The following is a 21,414-nucleotide window of genomic DNA, read 5'->3' as shown; positions in this document are numbered from 1 at the left end:
CACAGATCACTCAAATTCCTCTGAGTTTGACCTGGAAGATCATGGGAAGTTGCTCACGTGTTTGGGAGGGACTCCGGTGGCGAGCGTTGTCGTTGGTGAACCCCTGCGAGCTTGGGCGCCTCGCGGAGATGCCCCTTCTCAGGCAGTGCAGGGCAGCGCAGTGGTCTCCCTGGCCTCGTGTACCAGTTCCCGATCAGTGCCTGGCTAGCTGCGACAGGCTTGCACACACACTTCGGCAGGCTGGTGTGATGATGATAACCTCACGCTCCAGGTTCAAGCCTTGTTTTGGCTGTTTGCCTCACTCTAGTCCATTTGCTTGGCAGTGAAGGAGTTGCAGTAGAGTGAAGATCTCAGTGCTTAGGGCAACTGCATTTAGTTTTTATGTTAAAACTTTTGCGTTTACAGTGTGGTGGTGATTGTTCCACTATTCAGGTATAGCTTATTCTCACTAACACCTGCATGTGATTTAGAACTAAATTGGGACTGTGTTTTCAGACTCCCTTTAAACTGGCCTGTGGGTTCAGGTCAGACAGTTTAGCTGTGAACTTGGGAGACAGTCATGAGAGAAACATCTCTTCAAAAAAGGAGTCTATGAAGTGTTCAATACCATATTTTATATAATTTATTGTAGCATGAACCCCATTTCTTTGACTATTTAATAAAGATGCCTTCATTTAACAGCTTAAGGTCAGAAGTAAATAGCAGTTGTAAAGTAAAACTTTCACAAGGGCATTGCTTCCTCTGTTGTGCCAGCGCGCCGCACTTTGTTCTATAAAAAGGTTTCTCAGCTGTGGGTGATCTTAACTACTGTTAAGTTCTGCAAAGTCAAGGCTAAGTTAAAGATACAAAGCAGCCTGAACTCAAGAGTTTCCTTGATCTTCTGACATTTCTTGCTGTCTCAAATACTGGTTTAACACAGTTAATTAGTATTTGCTGTGTGGTATATATGGAGCTTGACATGTGAAGTTCATACCACTTCAGTTTTTAAATCTGTAATATGTTTATGGTGACTGAGTGGAGGAGAGATTAGGATTTCCTTTATTTGTAGTGGTTTGAGGTGCTGTTTAACAGAAGGTTTTTTCCTTTTCCTTTTTTCAAAAAGAACTGTGGTTTTACTGTGATAAAGCCTTTTAGAGTAAAATGAAATCAAACAAAAATTGGTTTAATTTTAGTTAGTTTTAATCCTTTTAAACTTTTTATTATATTCTATTATCATTTTGTACGCTGAAATGCTCAATATTTTGAAATATTTGCCTTGATGTTTTCTAATCTTTGGATGATAAATACTTGTACGTAGTGTTGGGGTTTTTTATTGAGACATTAAGGTTATTGCAGTTCATGTCAGCTTCCTCCTAGGAAGAGTAATGTCTTTTCCTTTTTGTTTCATAATTTTTTGTGCGTTTTCAGTGAACCCCTCAAAACGTCTCTGTTTCTCCTCAACCAGCACTGAAACACACCTCCACACAGTTTGTGTAACTACTTTCTTCCCTTAACTCTAATAATGGCCCTTTCTCCCATTTGAAAATATTTTTCAAACTGCTAATTCTTCCACAAATTAATTCTTGATTTACTATGGTGGAGAGAAACCATGTCAGATGTTCAAAGAGTTTTTCGAGTAGAGAAGTCTCTCATCCTCCCACCAAAGCAAGTGATGTGCAGACTAGCCATGCCCAGTGAAGGGGCTGAAGGAGTAAAGTGTGGCCCTGGGCTTCCTTGGGTGTAATGTTGATCTTTAACATTACTTTAGCCATGGTCTTTGGGCAATGAGTTTTGTGCCCACCTAGGTTGTAAATCTAAACCCTAGTTGTTCTAAGACCCGCTTCTCTTTGGAGCTCCATGGTGTTGCTGGTTCTACTTGTGTATAGTGGTCTGGCTGAGGGACCTGAAGGAGCCCAAAAAACTTTGTGAACATCAGGCAATTTTACTCAGTCCGGGCATTGCCCTGAGCCTATTTATTGTATAGGCACACAGGGATTAGCCCAAGCAAAAAGGTAGTATTGCAGTAGCCTGGGCTTGGATCAGCTTAATCTGCAATAGTGCTTTGGGCTTTTGAAACGTAGCACGGAATCTGACACTATGAACTAAGAAATTTAATAAAATTCTCAGATTCAGCATTAACATTATTAAATATACTGTAACAGTTTAAAAAGGTAAACAAGATCAGGCACAGAGGCAAAGAAAAAAGACATTAAATAGCATTTAAAAATCCCAGGATACCTTTCACAGTTTACATACTCAGCAACTTGAATGCAATGAAAAATTCTTCAGATAAGCTGTAAAACTGGAAAATAAAAGGAAATCTGAAAGCTAGAGTTATTTTTTTTATGTGAGTTGTGTTGTATGTTTTATGTTATAAAGTAACACTATTGAAGTTTTTTACATTTCTTTTCTTCTTTCAAGTTTACCTCCCTTTAATCTTTCTTTTTCTCTAACCAAATAGCTTTATATTTTGCCTATTATTGTAAAATACTGGGGGGAACAGGGGGGAAGTGTTTGGGTTACTGTTAACGTGGGAGAAAATAATTAGTTGGTCCTTAGGAATTAATGCCATTTTAAGAATGGGAGTGGTCCCCCTATATAAGTTACTGAAGTAATGTTCAGTTACTTTACACAAACTCCTTACGGTTTCTTCCCAGGGCTTCCTTTGCTGATTTTTAAAATATATGCTTGAATCCGTATATCAAGGTTACTTTTCTGTCTTACAGAATGAAAATTAACATCCAAAGCTCTTGGCTGTGATATATATAATTTATTCTAAAATAATTCAGGAAAGCTTTTCAAAACTTATTATTCTATACAGTTTTCTTAACTATTTGTGAGTAAACATAATTTGTATCAGATTTGGCTTCAACAAATGTTTTGTTTATGGAAAAGTATTTTCCAGTAATATATAAAGCAGACTTTTTTTATTTGTAGTATTTTTAATTATAACAGGATCTCATGTTAAATATAATGCAAGTTGTGTGCTTCTGTTACTGGGAAAACCATATCCCATTTGTAATGAGACATTTGTTAACTTCTGTATACAGATTGTGGTTCATTCCATAAATATCTGTGGGTTCTCTGATGTCCCTCACAGGGTTTTATCTATGACAAATTCATACCACAGTTCTTAAACTACTTTTTGGATAGAAGATTTCTTTCTTTTGCAAAACCATTTACCAGTCTTTCTTTACCATTTAGTGTTTTTAAGTACTACTACTTTGGTTTTCAATTATTTAACAAAAAGGATTATCAAAAATATACAGAATGTTTACTTGTTATTTGAGGACATTTCTCTATGGAGTACTATGCAAAGCTTCCATGGCATATTTAAATCCTTGTTACTATTATTCTGAACAACTGAAATTGTATTCTTTAAGTAAGTATGTTTCCTCGCCCTTACAGGTTTTCCAAGATAGCTTAGCACTCAACCACCTTAAGTACAGTCATGTCATGCTTAATGTTTTTTATGTTTAAGCTCCTTCTGTACACACTACTTTATCTCCCATGATTGCTATTAAATCTAATTATGCTGCAGTAAAAAACAGACTTAAAAATCATATAAATCATACTCAGTGGTTTTGTTGCATTTCAGAAGCTGATATTTCTTCTTCTTTTTTTCTTTTGTCCTTAACGTTATAAATCCATCACTTCTTTTTCCTTTTTTTTTTTTTTTTTTTTTTTTACAACTGGTTCATATTCTTATGGTGTTTATTAGTTGTAAGACACAAAGATAAATGTAGCATTCTTCAGCCCCTCAAAACATTTTTCATGCCCTCTGATGCTTTTAGCTGTTAGGGTTTTTTTTTCTGTGAGAAGGCAATGGCTAACACTGGTATGTTAATGGCTAACACAAGTGCATGTTGAGAGTAATAAAATACAGAGATAGTATTAGGCATCTCCATTGAGTTCAATGCCAATGATTGGCATAAATCACAGATACTCCATTTTTCTGGCATGATAGTGTGTGTTCTCTAGCAATAAAAAATAAACAGGTGTGGAGGTGGTACAAATAGAATGTAGCGGTATCTATACATAGATATATCCTGTACTTGCAGGATAGGAACAGAACAGATTTGAACTCTTCCTGATAACCAGTTATGTAACTATTGAATAGTATTATTTAATCTTTGTATGTGACAGTTTTTCAAGAAATGGGAAGAATCTTGGAGATTAGCAAATCCAGCTGCAAAACAAGTATGAAATTTTTCTATTCCCCAGTTTAAGATTGGATGTGTATATATGTATGTATATATATTCAAGAACAATTCAGAGGAATGCAGTTCTGTGGTATGTGTTGGTTCAGACTCTCTTTTGATACATGTTATTCTTCAGACAGTTTGCAATGGTTGATATTCCATGTTCTTGGTGTAATAAAAAAATGCCTGATATATTATGTAACTGCAAGTGTTATGGAAGTTGCTTTCTAAAAATAATATAAAAAAATCTACTTACTGTATTCTTCACACATTGCAGCTCATACAAAATTTAAGCAACTGTATTTAGTAAACTGGACTCAAACTAACTACAGATGATAGAATTTGCAGTTTCCCAAATGGACAGTGTAGTGAGCTGGGTATTTGTTTGTGTTTGTATCTCTCTAGTGTCCTTGCATTTTTTTTTAGCTCCAGGCAGAAAGGAAAACTCTTAGTTTTCTTCATAACCACTATCATTTATATGTTTTGGGTGCCTCATATAGTCAGTTGAACTACCTGACATTGGGAGCTGTGGTCTTCATGGTCAATGTTGTAAATACACAGGGATATTTTGAGTAGATGAGGATGACTCTTGCCTGATATTGCCCTGTAAGTGGAGCATACTTAAAACCTCTGTTAAAAAACATCTCTAACAAGTTTTGTGTATATGGTGAATAGTAGGCTTTAACCAATTTAATGGGAGGGCTTTAATGTTTACAAAAGCAATGGTGTATTCTGTGGCTTCCTATGGAAAGATACAGGTTTCTAAGATTATGTTGTCACCTGCTGCCAAAAGTTACCTCGGCAACAGTTTATAATGAATGAGAATCCTCCTGAATTTGGGCTCTGCTTGTTTTTGTCATGTCCTTTACTTGTTCTCTCTGGTTCTCTAAGATTTTTATGTATTTTATACTTCCGTCCTAAAATTAAGGTTTGAAGTGAATTTCCTAGTAGTTTTCATTTGTTCGGTTTTTTATCTTTTAAAGCATATTCTAAACATGATTAAAAGCCTTTACATAAATAAACCTTTTAAAGTGCTGCATCTGTGCACATGGTAAAGTTTACTTTCAAAATGTTCAATATATTGGTATTGCAGTTTAACATTTAGTGATAGTATGCTTTTAAAACAAAAGCTACTGATTTATTTTTCATCATAGAAGAAACAAAAAGCTACAGTCACTTCAATCTGAAATAACTATTTGTAAATTTAAGTTGCAGTAATTGTATTTAGTAACATGGAGGAATTAGTGGGCTTAAAATTGACTGTAAGAATGGGACTTAAAATTTGTAGCTTACAGTTGTAGCTTTGTTACAGATTTTAAAGTGAAAATCTGTGTATCAGAATTTCATTTGTAAACTGACCTTTCAAGCAAATGTCTCTTGAAGTTTTGCTGCATCCTCCCACACCTTCTGGATGTTTCACTAAATTAATTAGATATGTTTGGAAAAAAATTAGTCCTTTCAGTGATGTGCAAAACACTTCTCAACAGTTTTAATCTCTTGTTTCTTTTAGAAAACCTTCCTGGATTTCTCTGTGGAAGTTATTAGATCTTGAAAACTTTCTCTAATGGTTGTAAATGAAGGAGAATGTGCTTGACTTCTAAGTGTGATTATGTTAGTCATACTTTGAGAAAGAATAGAAAAGATATAGTAAGTAGTACTAGTAGTATTTACTAAACAGTCTTTAGTAATAACATACCTAAAAGCTTTACCTTAAGTCTCTAAAAGAACTGATGAAATACCATCAAAAGATATATCATAATCTCTACAATCAAAGTGTGCTGTAGTGGAGCCCTTCCTTCCTCTGCTGTAGTCCTCCTGCAAAGCCAGAACAAACTGGAAAATGCTGGTGGAGAAGTGGTATGTTTAGGAGGATATTTTACTTTCATAATAGAAGAGATGGATGTTCAAAAGCTTTTTCTGAGGGGGAAAAAACCCTATAACAGATCTTAGGAAAGCTGGAAGATTTGGGAACTGTGTTTTTTCTGTTCCTGAAGCAGTTGACATGAAAACTATAAAAATCCAATGAGGAGTAATGCAAGACAAAGGAGTTTGAGGGCACTGTACTTTGTTATGTTCAGGAAGAATTCTCTGAGCAAAGAAAGGAGAAAACTTACCAGATAAATTGTGTTTTGTCCTGTGTTTTGATAACGTCACCTTGACTGTTCAAGTCCTAATATTTTCTGAGAATAAGAGAGAAAAAACACAAGTTTGAACGATTGCCTTTCAGCTCTTCATTCCTTTAAGAATTAGAATGAGCATGCCTGCCTTTACACGAAGCAAACTGGAAACACTTAGCACGTAGTTGATACTAAATTTCCTCTAGAAAGAATTAAACATTGAAGTGGAAGAATAATTTTCTACATAACTGAGGTCTCACCTGTTGGTTAGCTTCTGTCTCTATAGCAAGAGCTTCTTCCCACAGGCATGTGAACTCACAGCTGTCAGTTTCTCAGGAAACTAAACCTCGGTGGTAGAACCTTGATAGTTTGTGGGCACTGATGATTTTACATTGACATCTCTGAACTCAGGACTTATTCATTATATAGGACATAGCTGAATTAAAAAAGTAAAATTGAATTTAAATCACAAATCAGACTTACAGGTACAAATATGCTAGATGCTAAAATTAATTTTAAGGAGGTATACTATATAGTATTATACTATAATTCCAAAGTTTCTAATGAGATCCAAAGGCATATTGTAGATAAGTTCAAATCATATACAAAAATATTCAATAAAAAAGTAGCATGCCTTAATCATATCACTGTAGCCTTAAGACACATCGAAAAAAACGTAAAGATTCAAGTACTCCCATAAAGCTCGTAATGTGTATGAAAGGTGCCATTCTTTGTGTTTTGCAGTCAATAATTCACGTGGGATGATCAGATTTGTATAGATGGCTCTGTTTTTTTCTACAACCTGATTAGAAGCTTGATTACTGCCTCTTTAGACAGATCATAATCTTTTATTTTCTTGCAGAACACACAAGAGAAATTTTAATACCCTAGGGAAATGTGAAATACACGTTATTCAACATATCTTTTATTTCAGTATGAGTATGAATAATTTATGCCATTTGTAGTTGTAAGAATCACTGAGAATAAATTAAGGAATTTATTTGCACTTTTTTTTGGTTTTTCTTCCTCTTCAAAAGTGTATTTAGAAGCAAACTCCTCTTCAATATATCATGTAGGCACAGATTCATACTGAATTCAGAACTGTCATTAACAATAGTTTAATGGGGTTTTAAGGAAGACAAAATACTGGTTTTAAAATTAAAGGTAATATATTTCATAATGGATATGGAATGAGTTTTTTACCATGACAGTTTCCCAGTGATATTTAAGTGGAAAAAGCAGTGCAAGGAGTTCAGAAACGAAGAACTAAAGGAGGTCATTTTTAAGATTTTGTTATTGAAATATTTTACAATATCATATATGGTATTTTAAAAATAGTTCTGGTTTGCCATTCTGAATACAATAATTCTGCAAGAAGAAAATACAAGTGGCATCTTGAGAAATTAATTTAATCAGTGCCAAAGAAAAACATTCATTGACTTGGAAAGGTAAATATTCATGTCTTAAGAGTATTTTCTTGTTGTATTACTGGTGCTGTAAACATTATCTATTACAATATACACATGCTGAAAATATGCATTAGTATATATTTTTAACATAAAGGAAAAAATAGTATTTATTTATTTCTAACATTCTGTATTACTTTGTATAGAATTTGATTGATGGCCAGGTATGACTTCAGTATACTGTCAAAACAGCAAGAAGAAATCCTGTCCCATGTCAGCTTATCAAACACACTGTGAACAGTATGTCTTCTAGCTTGTACCATTGTATTAAGTTGTGCTGCACCATTTAAAGAAATTCCATGAATTATATATGAAGACTGTGTTCAGTGAAACTCAACCTCAGTATTTCCAGGTGAATTTATAGAACATCTGAAAAAACTGAGGTATTGTACCACTAAACTAGGTGAATCAACTAAAGCAAGCTAAATTACAGGATGAAAGCATTGGGAAAATCACAAGATTATTTACCTTAGCTATGTGGTAAACCAAGTACACATGAAATATGAGAAAAATCAAAATGAAAGATCCATTTACTGACAAACAGCATTAAGTTTTGAGATAAAATTATTTCTGCCATGAAACAAAAGTATAAAAGTATTTGGGTTATATTGTATTTTGACTTTTTTGTTAACCCCCCACCCCAGCATCCACTTCACCCATTTAAACTCTTCAGGCTCTCTCCTCACTGTCTCTATTTAGAGAAACTCTATTCCACTTGTTTTTTCTAGAAACATTTGGCATCCAAAAATATCATACAGACCTTTCTTTGGAATTGTGCATACTTATCATTTATGCAGTCTGTCAACTGTATATTTATACTATGCTCCCTGAATTTTGGTGAATGCTTCAAAACTATAATGAGATTCCTCAAACTGTCTAAACATTAAACAGTATAAAAATGAAAAACTGATCTTTAAAAGTTCAGGCTTGCTCATGCTGTTATTTTTACTGAGGAATTTAAACAATAAAATTACAAAAGTAATTAAACAGATGACATCTAAATGCACAACTGCAAACTTCAGCTTTGTTTTATTTTACGCTTTTTTTTGAGAGAGACTGAAATTGCTTTATAGTTTACCATACCATACCTTATCATAAGATCATTCATACTGTGTTCCAGATACAACTCTAGAAGACAACTGCACTGTGAAGTTCTTCAGCTTCTTTGCAGGCAATTACTGTACCAGAGCTTTTGGAACAAGGGGCTACTTTTAAAGGTCTGGTCACTTCACAGGATATGTAGAGCATTTCCTGCCCGTAGGACTAGAGGAAGGAAGCACAGGGCTAAAATGTTTGATGTGTGATCTACTGTAATTCCTTTCATGTGTTTAGTAGCTTTTATATGATCAATGCACTGCTACCAATCCTGACCTTGGTGTGGTCCAGTTCACTAAAATCTGACCTTCCTAAATGGATAGCAAATGGAATTATATTAGCACCCACCTGGCACCACCACTGTCATTAATGGACATGAGGGGGTGTTGTTATTTTTTCCTCTGAATATCTATGTACTGGGTTTCAAAATAAAAATGTTTAAGTAGTTACATAAATTGTATACATAAATAATATCTTGGTAAAAAATTGCAGTAGTTAATTTTTATACATATTTTTATATATTTGCATTCTTATAGCACTGTATATCAGATGATCTCAAGATGTTTTCTCTGTAATTCATTAATTATATTCACAACATCATTTTGGCATTATGCCCACAGTATATATGAGTAAACTGTTGAAGAGGTTTGGTTTGTTGCTTAGAGTCACCTAAGTGAATTTAGAGAGAATAGGAATGAAATCTGCCTCTCCTGTTTTCCTTTCACATGTACTAGTGTTGCAGAGAGGCCTACCCAAACAGTATCCCTAGTGCCAAACTTTCTTGTGCACAACATATGAAGATCTGGCAGACTTAGCTCTTCTACGTGACCATGCATCCAGTTAGATTTGTCACCTCAATCTCTAACTAAGACTGCATCTTTTATTACTTTTGAGACTGTATTGTCCACTTGTGTCAAATAGGCACAAACCATTGAATGCACTTCTCCCAATTTCTTCTTCCGTATGTTCAAAACCAAATCTCTTTTCTCTCGTATTATGATAGCTTAATGAAAATCAGTCCTTTTTAAAATAGTTTTGGCTGAAAGTAAGTAGCTGTATGACTCAGTAGTTGCAGCTGGTGAAACTGAACAAGTAATGGACACAAAGTAGTTAGCCAAAAGAAAAGTGATTGCAATTTTACAGTCTTTCATCTGTGAGCAGTCTGTTTAAGAACTGAGATTTTTGTCTGTGTTGACTGTTTTTAAGAAAAAGCTTACAAAGGAATTATAAGAGAAGACCTTTCTACATCAACTTGGCAAGAAAAAGCTGTGCTGAAGAGTATTAGTAAAAAGAAACCAGCATATTTTGATAAGAATTTTTTGAAAAAAGTTAAGTAGTTTGATTATTACTATTATTATCAATAAAAGAGTTATTGTTGCACAACTGAGAAAATCTAGAAGCAGAGAGAGGATAAGTCTGTGTTTCTATCTCTCATCTACATTTGTTTCAAATGTGACTTATATAGCTAGCTTGGAGATATTCAAGAAAAACAGTTGTAGGTAGAGTAGTGTGATGGCTTTGCTGAACATCTTGAATACATTCTCTTATTGTCATTCTCTGTTTGCCAGGAACCGAGGTCTTCATAGTAGTAGATTCTATGCTGTGCTTGAACTGTCTGGAAGCTCAGAGTGTATTGAAATTGGAGTACATCAAACTCCTTTTCAAGGATGAATTTTCTAAACATATATCTAACATGTCCATATACATTCAAGACTCTAACACTGAGGAGAATAAAAGACATGTAATGACACTCAACTAAATCTTGGTACTCTTATTTGATGATCTGTTCTGGATTATCATGAATGTAGATGATTTGTTTTGTACATCCAATTGTCTTTTGGGTTTTTTCCACCAGGCACTTTGACTTTCATGTTTTGAATGATGTCTTAGCACATACTAATCCACAGTTGAATCATCTTTTTTTTTTTTTTTTGATTACATGAAATTACAAAGTTCCATAATTTCTCCAACACGCTTATCCTTGTGATACCTAAAGATCTTTATAGCTACTTGGTGTCTCATCCTCTTCTTTACCTTTTTTACACTTATAACAATTCCTCTCTTCACCATGGTACTCATCAGTAGGTATACAGGACAAAAGAGGAAGCAGTGCCCAAGAGACACAAGTCAGACATTTATCCAGCATTAGTTTAAAATAGGAAAATTACCTGTTATTCTTGTACTTTTGTTTCACTATATCAATTGATTGAAACAGTCTAGAACAATCAAAAGAGATTTTTCTGTATGTTCAGTCACTGCTTGTCTTTTTTTTTTTTCAACATATTTATTAGAAAAGTAATCTACCCTTAAGTTGATTTATGTCTATTCACAAAAGCTATAAACACTGCAAATCATTACCAAGTTAGAAGTATGACCATTGAGGACTACAAAACATATTCAGTTCAAATTCAATTAATAACTTATTTATTCACATTAGTGATGTGATGTATTTTTCCGCTATGTAAATGTTCAGAAGTGGTCATTCTTTTTTATTTTGCTCATGGAGCTAGCACTGATGTTTTCTTTTTATAAGGGTCTTCCACATCTGAAGATGAACCCAGGTACTTTAGCCACTTTGACTTACAGGACACCCTCTGTGTAGTGTCTTCTGTAGATAATGCTGATGTATCTGGCTGTACAGAACACAACACAAGAGCTGATCAGGGGGAATGTAGTTTTCATTGTTAAACAAATCCCTGTAAAGATTAAACATAATGTTAAAATGAAAAGTGATGTGAATATAGACATGTGAACAAATTAGTATCACTTGCTAATCACTAAAGCATTAATCAAAGGAACCTTACTGTACTCCGTTGAGATTTGTATTTAATAAAAAATTGCTGGTATCCAATCCAGAGTATGCTGTCCGCAAGTGTAGAGATGGGGCAGTAGTTGAGTTCTTCTGAGAATGAGCTGGAGAGGGGAGAAGGAGCAGCTGCCAGCAAAGCCAGTCATGTGGCATAGTTCCTGGGGAAAAGAGGCAGAAACAGTGAGAATTGGAGTTTACTGCTGACAGCATTTGAGAACCTGCTCTACTGATCCAGACTAAAATAAACCATTTCCAACTTCCTGGTAGTCATAAAACACCGTGGTTGTTAAACCACAAATAAGTCTCCCTATGGACAGATGGCAGGGAAGCAAAGCTGAGGTTACCCCTCAGGGAAGATACGGAGCTCACTCAGTATGGCAGAATGTGTACCAGGATCACGTACAAAATTTTGAAAATTTGTCAGCGCTTTCCCTTCTTGACTCCTCCTTGTTGCAATAATAGTTTTCTTACCTGCTGATTTTCTTTAATTTCAACATTAGTGCCCCAATCTCATCTTTCTTCTCCCTCCTGTCCACTCCTGTGCCTTCGTTTTGTTTTGTTTTTTTTTTTTTCTCCTTCTCATTCTTCTTTCAGTCTTCCTCACAAATACATGTTTTTAATTTCTCCAAACTTATGCAAATCCAAGTCCTCCATCATGAGCTGTCATGCTACAGGATTTCTTTTATTCCTGTTCTAAGATCATGTCTACATAAGTTCTGTGACATTGAGGAAGTTTTGTTTCTCTCCCAGTGGCTCAAGTGTTAGCTTCTTTGCCTGTGACAAGAGACATCTACTTGCTATATTTAAAAAAAAAAAAAAAGTTGCCCTTCTTTGGAAAGCTGATTTCTGTCTGGGGTTTTACTGATAGAAGCTTGGCATTTTTAAAGGCCAGCATTTTCATTAGGTCAGTGATGAATACTGCTGTGATTTCTACACTACTTCAGTTATGTCTCATGTATAGGTGATGGGCTTTCAGACTACGTCTGGGCTGGGACTCCACAAGCTTAAGCAGAAGAGGAAGTGGTCTTCTTGCATAGCATCTATATCCAGGTCCAACAAGATGCCACTGATTTTACCCATATAAAGTAGAGGGTAGATATTGATCCAAGTTTACTGTCTGTTTCCTTTTTAAATTACAATATGAAGAATCTTTAGCACCAGACATAACCTTTAATAATTGAAATTTGCATAGATAGGATTGTTATTGCTGTACCTGGAAGTGGAAATCAGTGGACACCAAGATCTAGTAAGTGCTAACAAAAGTTAGCTGTTGTGTGTAAATTCTGTGAATATTTCTTAATCATTACATAATGTAGAGCCTTTAAAAGCCATTTTCCTGGCTTGTTTAGCTTTTTGTAGGTCTCAGATGAGCTATAAGGGAATAGATTTAAGTTCTTTACAGTGAATCTCAGAATTATGCCTATTCAGCAGCATGTAGTAACTGGTTCAACATGAGCTGTTTCCTATATAAACATACAAAAAGCCTGACCCAGACTAAATCAATTTTAAAAAGAAAAACATTAAAGCTGTGTTTCCTGTACATTGTTATGGTTGTCTGGTTGCTTATGATCTTACTGTATTATTGACCAACTGTTGTGTTCTGCACCACCTGCTAAAAGGTTCAGATGGGATAGCGAAGTTGTTTTCAGGAGAAGAAAGCAGTTAAAATCGTAACTCCTACAGTACGTTTCAGCTGGTAAAGTAGCATTTATGCTAGGGCTAGAGAAGTCATCACTTAGGTCACTCTATTTCCCTGATTTTATTTGCTACAAGGATTTCAAAAGCTGCAGAATCAAAAAGGCTGTGGAGTTCATACATACCATTGTATGCTTAAGATTAAGCCAATTTTGCTGTGGTTTAACTTATTCTCATCCTTCTAGGAAGTATACAACTAATAAATTGGGTGTGGTTAGGAAAATAGTTGATATGGAAAACCAGAAATGAGTGCTTATGTAAATGCCTTAATGTATATAATTTATTTGGGAAAAGGAAGTATTTTGATCCTTGTATAAAACTGGCAGGACGTATTTTCTGAAAGCAATAATCAGCTTAGTTGAAACATCAAGGCATTAATAACTAATCCTTGTATTTTACATGTGTGTGTATTTTACATGTATGTATAAAATATGTTTCTTGAAATGGGTAATCTATAGAAATACAATTTGTTTGATTACATTTAAAGGTGTAGCTAAAGAATCAGAGGGAGAGTTGTGTATTATATCTAGGAAATTGTTAATAGTAGGAGCAGAATGAAAATGCCAGCATGAAAGTGTTAGGCTGTGATATCCCAAAGCAGTACAAACATTATCCAGTCCTTGATATTTTACAAAACTCATTGGATTAAAAAAAAAAAAAATCCAATGGACAAATCTTATACCATCAATGCAATGTATATGTATATACGTATGTAATATAGCAATGTACATAAACAGACACTAGTACCTTGTGTCTGAATACTACCTCTGTGTATTTTGCTGCACCTAAAAGTGTGTGCCAAAGAGTGATTTCATTGGGTTTTATATTTGAATAAGTAAATTTATGAGAGGAAGAAAGGGGGAGTTTCACATTGGTGCCTACAGCTACATTTTGCTCTAGGAATTTAGTTCACAAGGTCATGGTTGTAGTGAACAAGCCTAAGGAATATAGTGCTAGGTGCAGCTTGATGCAAGTCTTCATTCTCATAAAAGAATAAATGAAAAAAATATTCTTTACTGTGAAGTACAGGAGAGAAGAATTCACTATGCAGGTGAAATTAGTATCATATTCTGAATTTTATATTCGTAAGCAGATTTCATAAAATTTGTAATTTGGTGCTTTTTTTCAGTAATATTTCACAAAACATATATTCCAATATTAACTTGAATTAGACAAAGTATGTAAATAGACACTGGGTCATATAACAATATAGTGTGGTTTGGGTTTAAAAAAAAAAAAAAAAAAAAAAAAAAAAAAAAACAAGAAAATACCAAAACAAAACAGAAATGCATTCATATTGATGAAACAATGCCTAGAAAGAATAATAAAAGAATAAAAGACACAGTTGTTGTGTTTAGATCTCTCTGTGTGAAAAGTTGACAAACACATTCTCGAGTTTTAAGAAACCACATTTAATTTTGAAATTCCGCTACTGACATAACAGATTTCCAGTGTACTCCTGCTCAGCATTTAAGTTACAGGGCTACTGAACAATGCCATCACACTGCCTCACCAGGAATGACTCGATCACAACAGCTTTCCTGCATTTACATGCCTCTGTGGGTACATATGATTAATTACTTTTTCTCAATTGCTAGCATGCTCCATTGGTGACAGTGGCAGTGGTATTAGCAGTTTCAGCTGTGTTTGGATTTGGACAGCATTGGGATTGCACTTTGAAACAGATTGTGTACCTATAGTTTGCATACCTATACTTACAGTTCACATGCAGTCACAGGTTGAGATGTGCTGCTTTAATCCTTACTTATTTTTAGATTGTTAGCATAAATGATTAAACAAATTGCAGAATTGGTAAGTCCTCTGTGGAGACAGCAGTTATATAATATATAAATATATAAATGACGACTCTGGCATAAGACAACAACCTAGAGTGGTACAAGAGATTGGATGGCATTTGCAAATAGGAAGCTTAAGCTTCTACTCAGATGTATGAAATCAATAAAAATGTACTACAATTTGATGTGATCATAGATTCAAAGCAAAAAAAAATTAAGATCCCCTTGTTCCCTTTACTGGCTTGTTTTGAAAAACAGCGGTAAGTTCAATTGTGCATTTTTATTATAACATAAATAAGCAGTGCACATAAAGCTATATTGTTCCCAGTGTGGAAAGAGCAAGATAATTATTGGGAAGATTTACTAGTTCTTATTAGCAGAAGAAAAATGGTAGTAGGAGTCTCCTCTGATACTGGTCACTGGTAAAACCGAATGGTCTCAGCAGCCTCCACTTGTTCAATAACTCTTGAATGTCTTGTTGAAGTTGGGTGTGACTGTTTCCCAAGGTCAGCTCAAGACTTAAATATTTCATAAAATCTAGTATAGTAGCATTTAGCAGAATCTACAAGTAATGTGGTTCACTCAAAAATGCTTTTTTTCTTATTTATCAGAATTTTAATAACAAAGCATTTAGCAGAATCTACAAGTAATGTGGTTCACTCAAAAATGCTTTTTTTCTTATTTATCAGAATTTTAATAACAAAGCACTGGACTGAAATTCCATGTTAAAAAGGTTGAATTGTTTTTCCGTCATCTTGGAATGTTCTTTTTAATTTTTATTCTTTGATAAATTTGAACAGTGGAACTATTTTCTCACATAAAGTTGTATGTAATATTGATACATAGCTGTTCTTTTGGAGGACTTGAATGTGACATCATTTATCTGTTGAGCAGATATGAATTAGTCCTGCTTCCCCATAAGGCTGCTCATATGGACCTGATGGAAAGTGAAGTAAAGTCTGTAAATATCAACTTTGGTGGACCTGGCTAAATTTTGGAATATATTTATTTGCATGTCTCCCACTGAATTCCATAGGAAAGAGGCCGCAGCTGGATGCTTCTGAAGATCTAGACTTAAATTAATGCTTAGATGTAATCAAGAATGGCAAAATCGATACCTTAGTTTTCTTAATTTTGTATCTTAATGAATACCACTTTGGTCTGACTTTGATCTTTGTTGCTGACTTTTTTTTTTTTTTTTTGGCACTACAGGAGGGCACTGAATCTAGGAATACTTCGAGACCCTGGATCAGAGGTTGAAGACAGACAATATCAAATAGATCTTCAGTCTATAAACATTGGTACTGCTCATTGGAATCAGTTGAAACCAGAGAAGGAAAATGGAAAAGGAGGGGTTTTGACAGAGAGTGAAAGAAATTCTCAAAATCCAGCACTTGAATGGAACATGGCCAGTAGGTAGGAAGTTTTCTTTAACTTATTCTTTTCTAGAATTACATAGCACAAACACTGCAGATATCATTCACAGTATATCTGAATCAAATAATTTTCTGTTGTTTTTGCTGTACATTACAACCACATTTCCATGGAATTTTGTATGATACACTTGAAATGCATATTACTATTATTGTTATGCTGTAGTTACTGTTTAGTTATTGTATGTCCTTGTTTCCATTTTAAGCTCTTCTCTGAGTGGCTTACTGTATGTCCATAAAAATAACTCTAGGGCTGAGTCTTCAGCTTCTCAGTCTACAAGCAATGGGAGGTTTTGGTTTTTCTGTGATTTGTTTTGTTTTTTTTAAACTTCTTCTGTTTGTATTTTTACAAAGCTTGAGTAAAACCAGCTTAGACATTTCTAAGGTAGAGGAGGATAAAGTAGGACATTTTCTATTGGTTCTGAACTGGTTTTTGCACTTCTGTAACTAAAACCAGATGAATTTTGAGAATATTTCAACCGAGTCTCCCTTATTGTGTGTTGTATGATAGCACATGCAAAGTCCTACCCTGTAGTTAAACAGGGTTGAAAGATAAACCTTGCATGCACTTGCGTGGTATTTTAAATTTTAAAGTTTTCAAATATAAAAAAGGGAATTCTAACTGGTAATTTGTGAAAATTTGAGGTTTTAATATACTTTTTTATACTTAAAAATTCATACAGCTGGGGTAGAACTAAATTTTTATAGACTGTGTAGCAGTCAGAGTTCTCTTTTCAAACTGACAGTAATGAGGTCTGATGGCTTAAGAGCAGGCTTTCAAAAGTATTTATTTATTTATTTTCATTTAAAAGGCCTTTTTATCTAATTCATACAAAAACAATCAAATTTTTATGAAATGCATGCATAATTTTATGGTTCCTACAATAAGATTCTATCTGAATTGAGGAATGAGTTCCTAAAAATGATACAGAAAAACAGGCAGAATCATAAAGACAGACAAAAAATGAATTATTGCTGGTTTAATTTTAAAGAAATTGGAGATGAGAGGACTCAGAGATTTTTCTTAAAGTGAGGCAAGCTGTAGCAAAAGAAGCTATGTGAGGATGTCACACAGACTAAGCTTTGTAAGTGATGTATTGATGAAAGACCGAGAGAATAAGCTCACTCTGGAGGATTACATGCAGGAAAAAGAGGTGATCAAGAATAAATTCCAGTTTATCATTGAAAAATGCAGGGCAGGAAAAGCAGATCTAACCAAATTAATGATAAGACCACAAAGAGTGACAGGAGTACAGATAAAAATTTAAGCACAGTGGCTGTTCTTCATTTATATGCTCACCTGGTCTTTTCTGTCTTTTACCAATTTTGTATTTTTTTTTAACTATTATAATTCCATAGACAATTTTTCTTTTAAATTCTTAGCCTTAAATAAATGTACATGACCTTCTAAGTTGGGCCTTGATATTGGGCAAGTTGCCCATGAAGTTCTTTCTCACAAAACAACACTCATATTTCTGGAAAGGTAAGATGACATTAATCTCCAAAGGATTTACAGCCAATTCACAAGTTAAACTAACATAGCAAAACCAGCCACGGAGCAATTGGCTTTCCTTTTCCTTCCCATTGGTGACTGAAATCATATTGTCATCACAGTTTGGTCTGAGCTTTATAGTTATAGATTTGGAGAGGGAATTTGGTGGGATTCCTGAAATGCTATTAAGATAAGAATAATGGAAGCAGCTATTACAGATAATCTGAGTTGTTCTTGTTTTGTTTTCTTTTCTTTTCTTTTTTTTATAACTGCTTGGACAATTCTTTCCTCAGCAGACTTACAAAATAAAACTTTATGATAATGTATTTGACAAATAAGTATGTTGGTTTTGAAATTGCTTTTGAATAAAACTACTCGGGTTTTAATTTAGATCAGTTGTAATTAAATACATCAGTTTTTCCTTTCTGGTATTCAAGATAGTATTTTAATTCCAGCTTGAATTTGTTTAAAGATAAAGTTGGTATGAGTTTCTTCTTGTCATTTTGGCTTAAAATTTTACACATTTACTACAGTTCTCTTTCAGGATGTTTGCATTGTTGCTTTTTGGTTGGCAGACAGTTTTGCTGCATCTGGGTTTATTTTATGATCTGGGAAAGTGGTGTGCTGAGAACTGGAAGAACCTGCATTGAACTCTGCCATCCACTGAGATATTTCCGACATGCACCAAGAGGGTGGCTGCATGGTATTTTACATGGTGCTTAGTGTTTTGGGGGTGAAGTTTATCATAAGATTTTCCGCAACTACCACAGAATCTTTACTCTTTGGCCTATTTGTGATAGCGTTTTCTTTTTTAATTCTTTAAGTTTCTTCAACGTGTTTACCCTGTAGCATAATGAATCATTTTTACCAAGTTATTTTAGTGTTAATTTGTTTGGCTTTAATATACTTCTGTTTGGTTTTACTTATGGTTTAGACCCAGTGTTATGGTTTTTTAGGTTCACTGGGTTTTAAGATTCTTGTTTGAGATCCATTTCCCTCATTTTTTAATTCTTAGGTGCTATATGGTGCAGTATAGAACCCAACCTACATTCAAGTATTTCATACAGTTACTTTACAAACAACTTCAGCCTATACCAGCCATTCATTTTCCATTCCCACTTCTAAAAGTATTACAGTATATTTTTTTTAAATAAAGTTGTAAAAATTCTGAAATAGATTTCATCGTAATTTAGTCTACTGGGTTAATATTTGGCCTTGTTTTAAAAATCTGCATGAAAACCGAATCACTTTAAATGTAAGATCTGTGGATATTTTACAAACAAGTACTTGAAAGATTTTGACATAATTTATCATTTAAATGCTTTAACAGTCTTTACACAGAAAGTAAATCCTTCAAATTTTCCCAGCACTTTTTCTGGAGTCCAATATTCCTAGTACTTAATATCTCATGGGTTTGAATTTTTTTAAAACTTTTACATTGTAATTTGGAAAGCAAGCAGTCTTGCTTTGAGACCAAGCGTTGAATATTTCAAGGTTTTTAGTGTAAAATTCTTCAGGAGGGACTATTGTGAAGTGCTGGTGTGATGCCTCCTGTGCCCCTGCAGATCACGCCAAGAAGGGAGAACTGAAGCATTCTGGTAGGGTGGATGCCGTCTCTCAGAAAAACCGTCCAAATGCTGTGCTGAATTGAGGATCGGGGATCATAACTCTTTCCATTATGAAATGTTTATACTTCACTGTAGATGTTATAAAAAGCTCCCTAATGGTGTAATATATAAAAAGAATACTGGAAACAGTCAGACAGTTCTAATAAGGTTATGTACAAATGAAACCTGTCCACATTTATTCCCTTTACCAAACAGCATGTGGGGAACTGGGAGTACTTAACCAAAAGAAGTTTTCTTGATTGAAAACTGCTTTTTCAGCTTGCAGATCTCCTCCTCCCTCTCCCTCCTCTCAATGGAAAAAAAAACAGCCCTGAAGGAAATAAAGAAATATATCCTCTCTTGAGGCCTCGCCCCCATCCCTGTGCAATCCTTCTACAGCTCCCAGCAGCAACTTCTGCTTCCTGCAGCCTGAATAAACTCCATTTAAAAAAAAAAAAAAAAAAAAAATTAATTGAGCTTAAAAGCATTATTTCTCTGTGTAGCAATGAATTGAGTGTGGCAATATACTGCATTACAGTTTTGTCCTTGGCATACCACCATCTGGAACAGCTCTCTGTGACTCTCATTGAGTACATCAGGGAGCCAATGATCTGTTGTACAAAGCTGAACAAAATACCACTCTTCCTTTGCAAGAATCCTCGGAAAGGTTTCCTGCAGATTTTTCTTCAAATACTTTTCATTTTCGTACTTTTTTGGAAACTTTAAATGCAGCTTGCCAAGTTCAAGTAAGGAAGACCAGAAAAAAAGTGATCTATAGATCCACGTATAAGGAAGCAGCGGTATTCCTGTGAATCTTTTGGAATAAAATGCAATATACTTATACCCAATCCTGTATTTCGTTTGCTGTGTTTATTGTACCTGAAGTCATGCTTGTATTCATGCTATACAAAGCCTTACTCAATAAGATGGACTATGTTATTTTCTTTATTAATCCACAGCAAAGAAATCTTGCATGGCATTTTTAGTAAGATGAAAATTAGCTTTACTGAGACATAATTATATAACAATAGTAGTTCTGTACAGCCAGATGGTGTACGTTTGTTCATTGTCTAATTTTGGTCATTAGATAGTCCTCAAAATATTGCCATGCTATTTCACTGTCTCACGATGTCTTTGCAACACCTCGGAGAGCTGAAAAGATGTGAACTGTTCTGCCCACTGGGAGATGGAGGTCTGAGGCATGATGATGTCAGTAGTTAGCTATCCTAGTACATTTGTGGATCAGGGATTAACTGATTTATACAACTACATGGGAAACCTGCAAGCGAAAAAGCTTTCGTAAGTCTTAAGTTAGCATGCTAACCAACATAACAATTTTGGTTTTGTGTGCCTCACACTACTAGGGAACACTATCTGATTATATGTCCTATTTCATGCTAATACTTAGGGGTTTTGCTTTTTCAAAACGCAAAATTCTTCGTGAGGATTCATCTCCTTGTAGATAGTAAACTTGCATGGCATTAATGAGCTGTTTTTGTCATTCATGTATTGAATATATATGAGTTTCTCCCTGTCTTATGGGGGTTTTTTTAAGTATATAAGGACTCAAAGTCTAGGTTCAGTAAGGTATTCTTAAGAGAAAAAGTATAATTAAGAATAAGGTAAACATTTCTATGTTTCACATCTAGGTTATATTTAGCTCTTACTGGTCACCATTTTCTGTTTGTTTCAATTAATTTTTTCCACATAGGAAGGCCAAGTT

At 34.5% G+C, this 21,414-nt stretch overlaps 1 protein-coding gene across 4 annotated transcripts in view; it reads left to right on the top strand.

Moving 5' to 3' along the window:
* VPS13B (vacuolar protein sorting 13 homolog B) overlaps positions 1 to 21,414 on the top strand; it is a 471,233-nt gene that overhangs the window by 288,635 nt on the left and 161,184 nt on the right. For all 4 annotated transcript variants that reach the window (XM_042785990.1, XM_042785992.1, XM_042785989.1 and 1 more), the window contains one exon: positions 16,372 to 16,575. In XM_042785990.1, the coding sequence (XP_042641924.1) occupies positions 16,372 to 16,575 (204 nt within the window). The remainder of the gene's footprint in view (positions 1 to 16,371; positions 16,576 to 21,414) is intronic.

The sequence above is a fragment of the Tyto alba genome, unplaced genomic scaffold (genome assembly GCF_018691265.1).
Source record: "Tyto alba isolate M040663 unplaced genomic scaffold, T.alba_DEE_v4.0 Super-Scaffold_9, whole genome shotgun sequence".
Taxonomy (NCBI): domain Eukaryota; kingdom Metazoa; phylum Chordata; class Aves; order Strigiformes; family Tytonidae; genus Tyto; species Tyto alba.
This window is presented reverse-complemented; position numbering and strand designations above follow the sequence as displayed.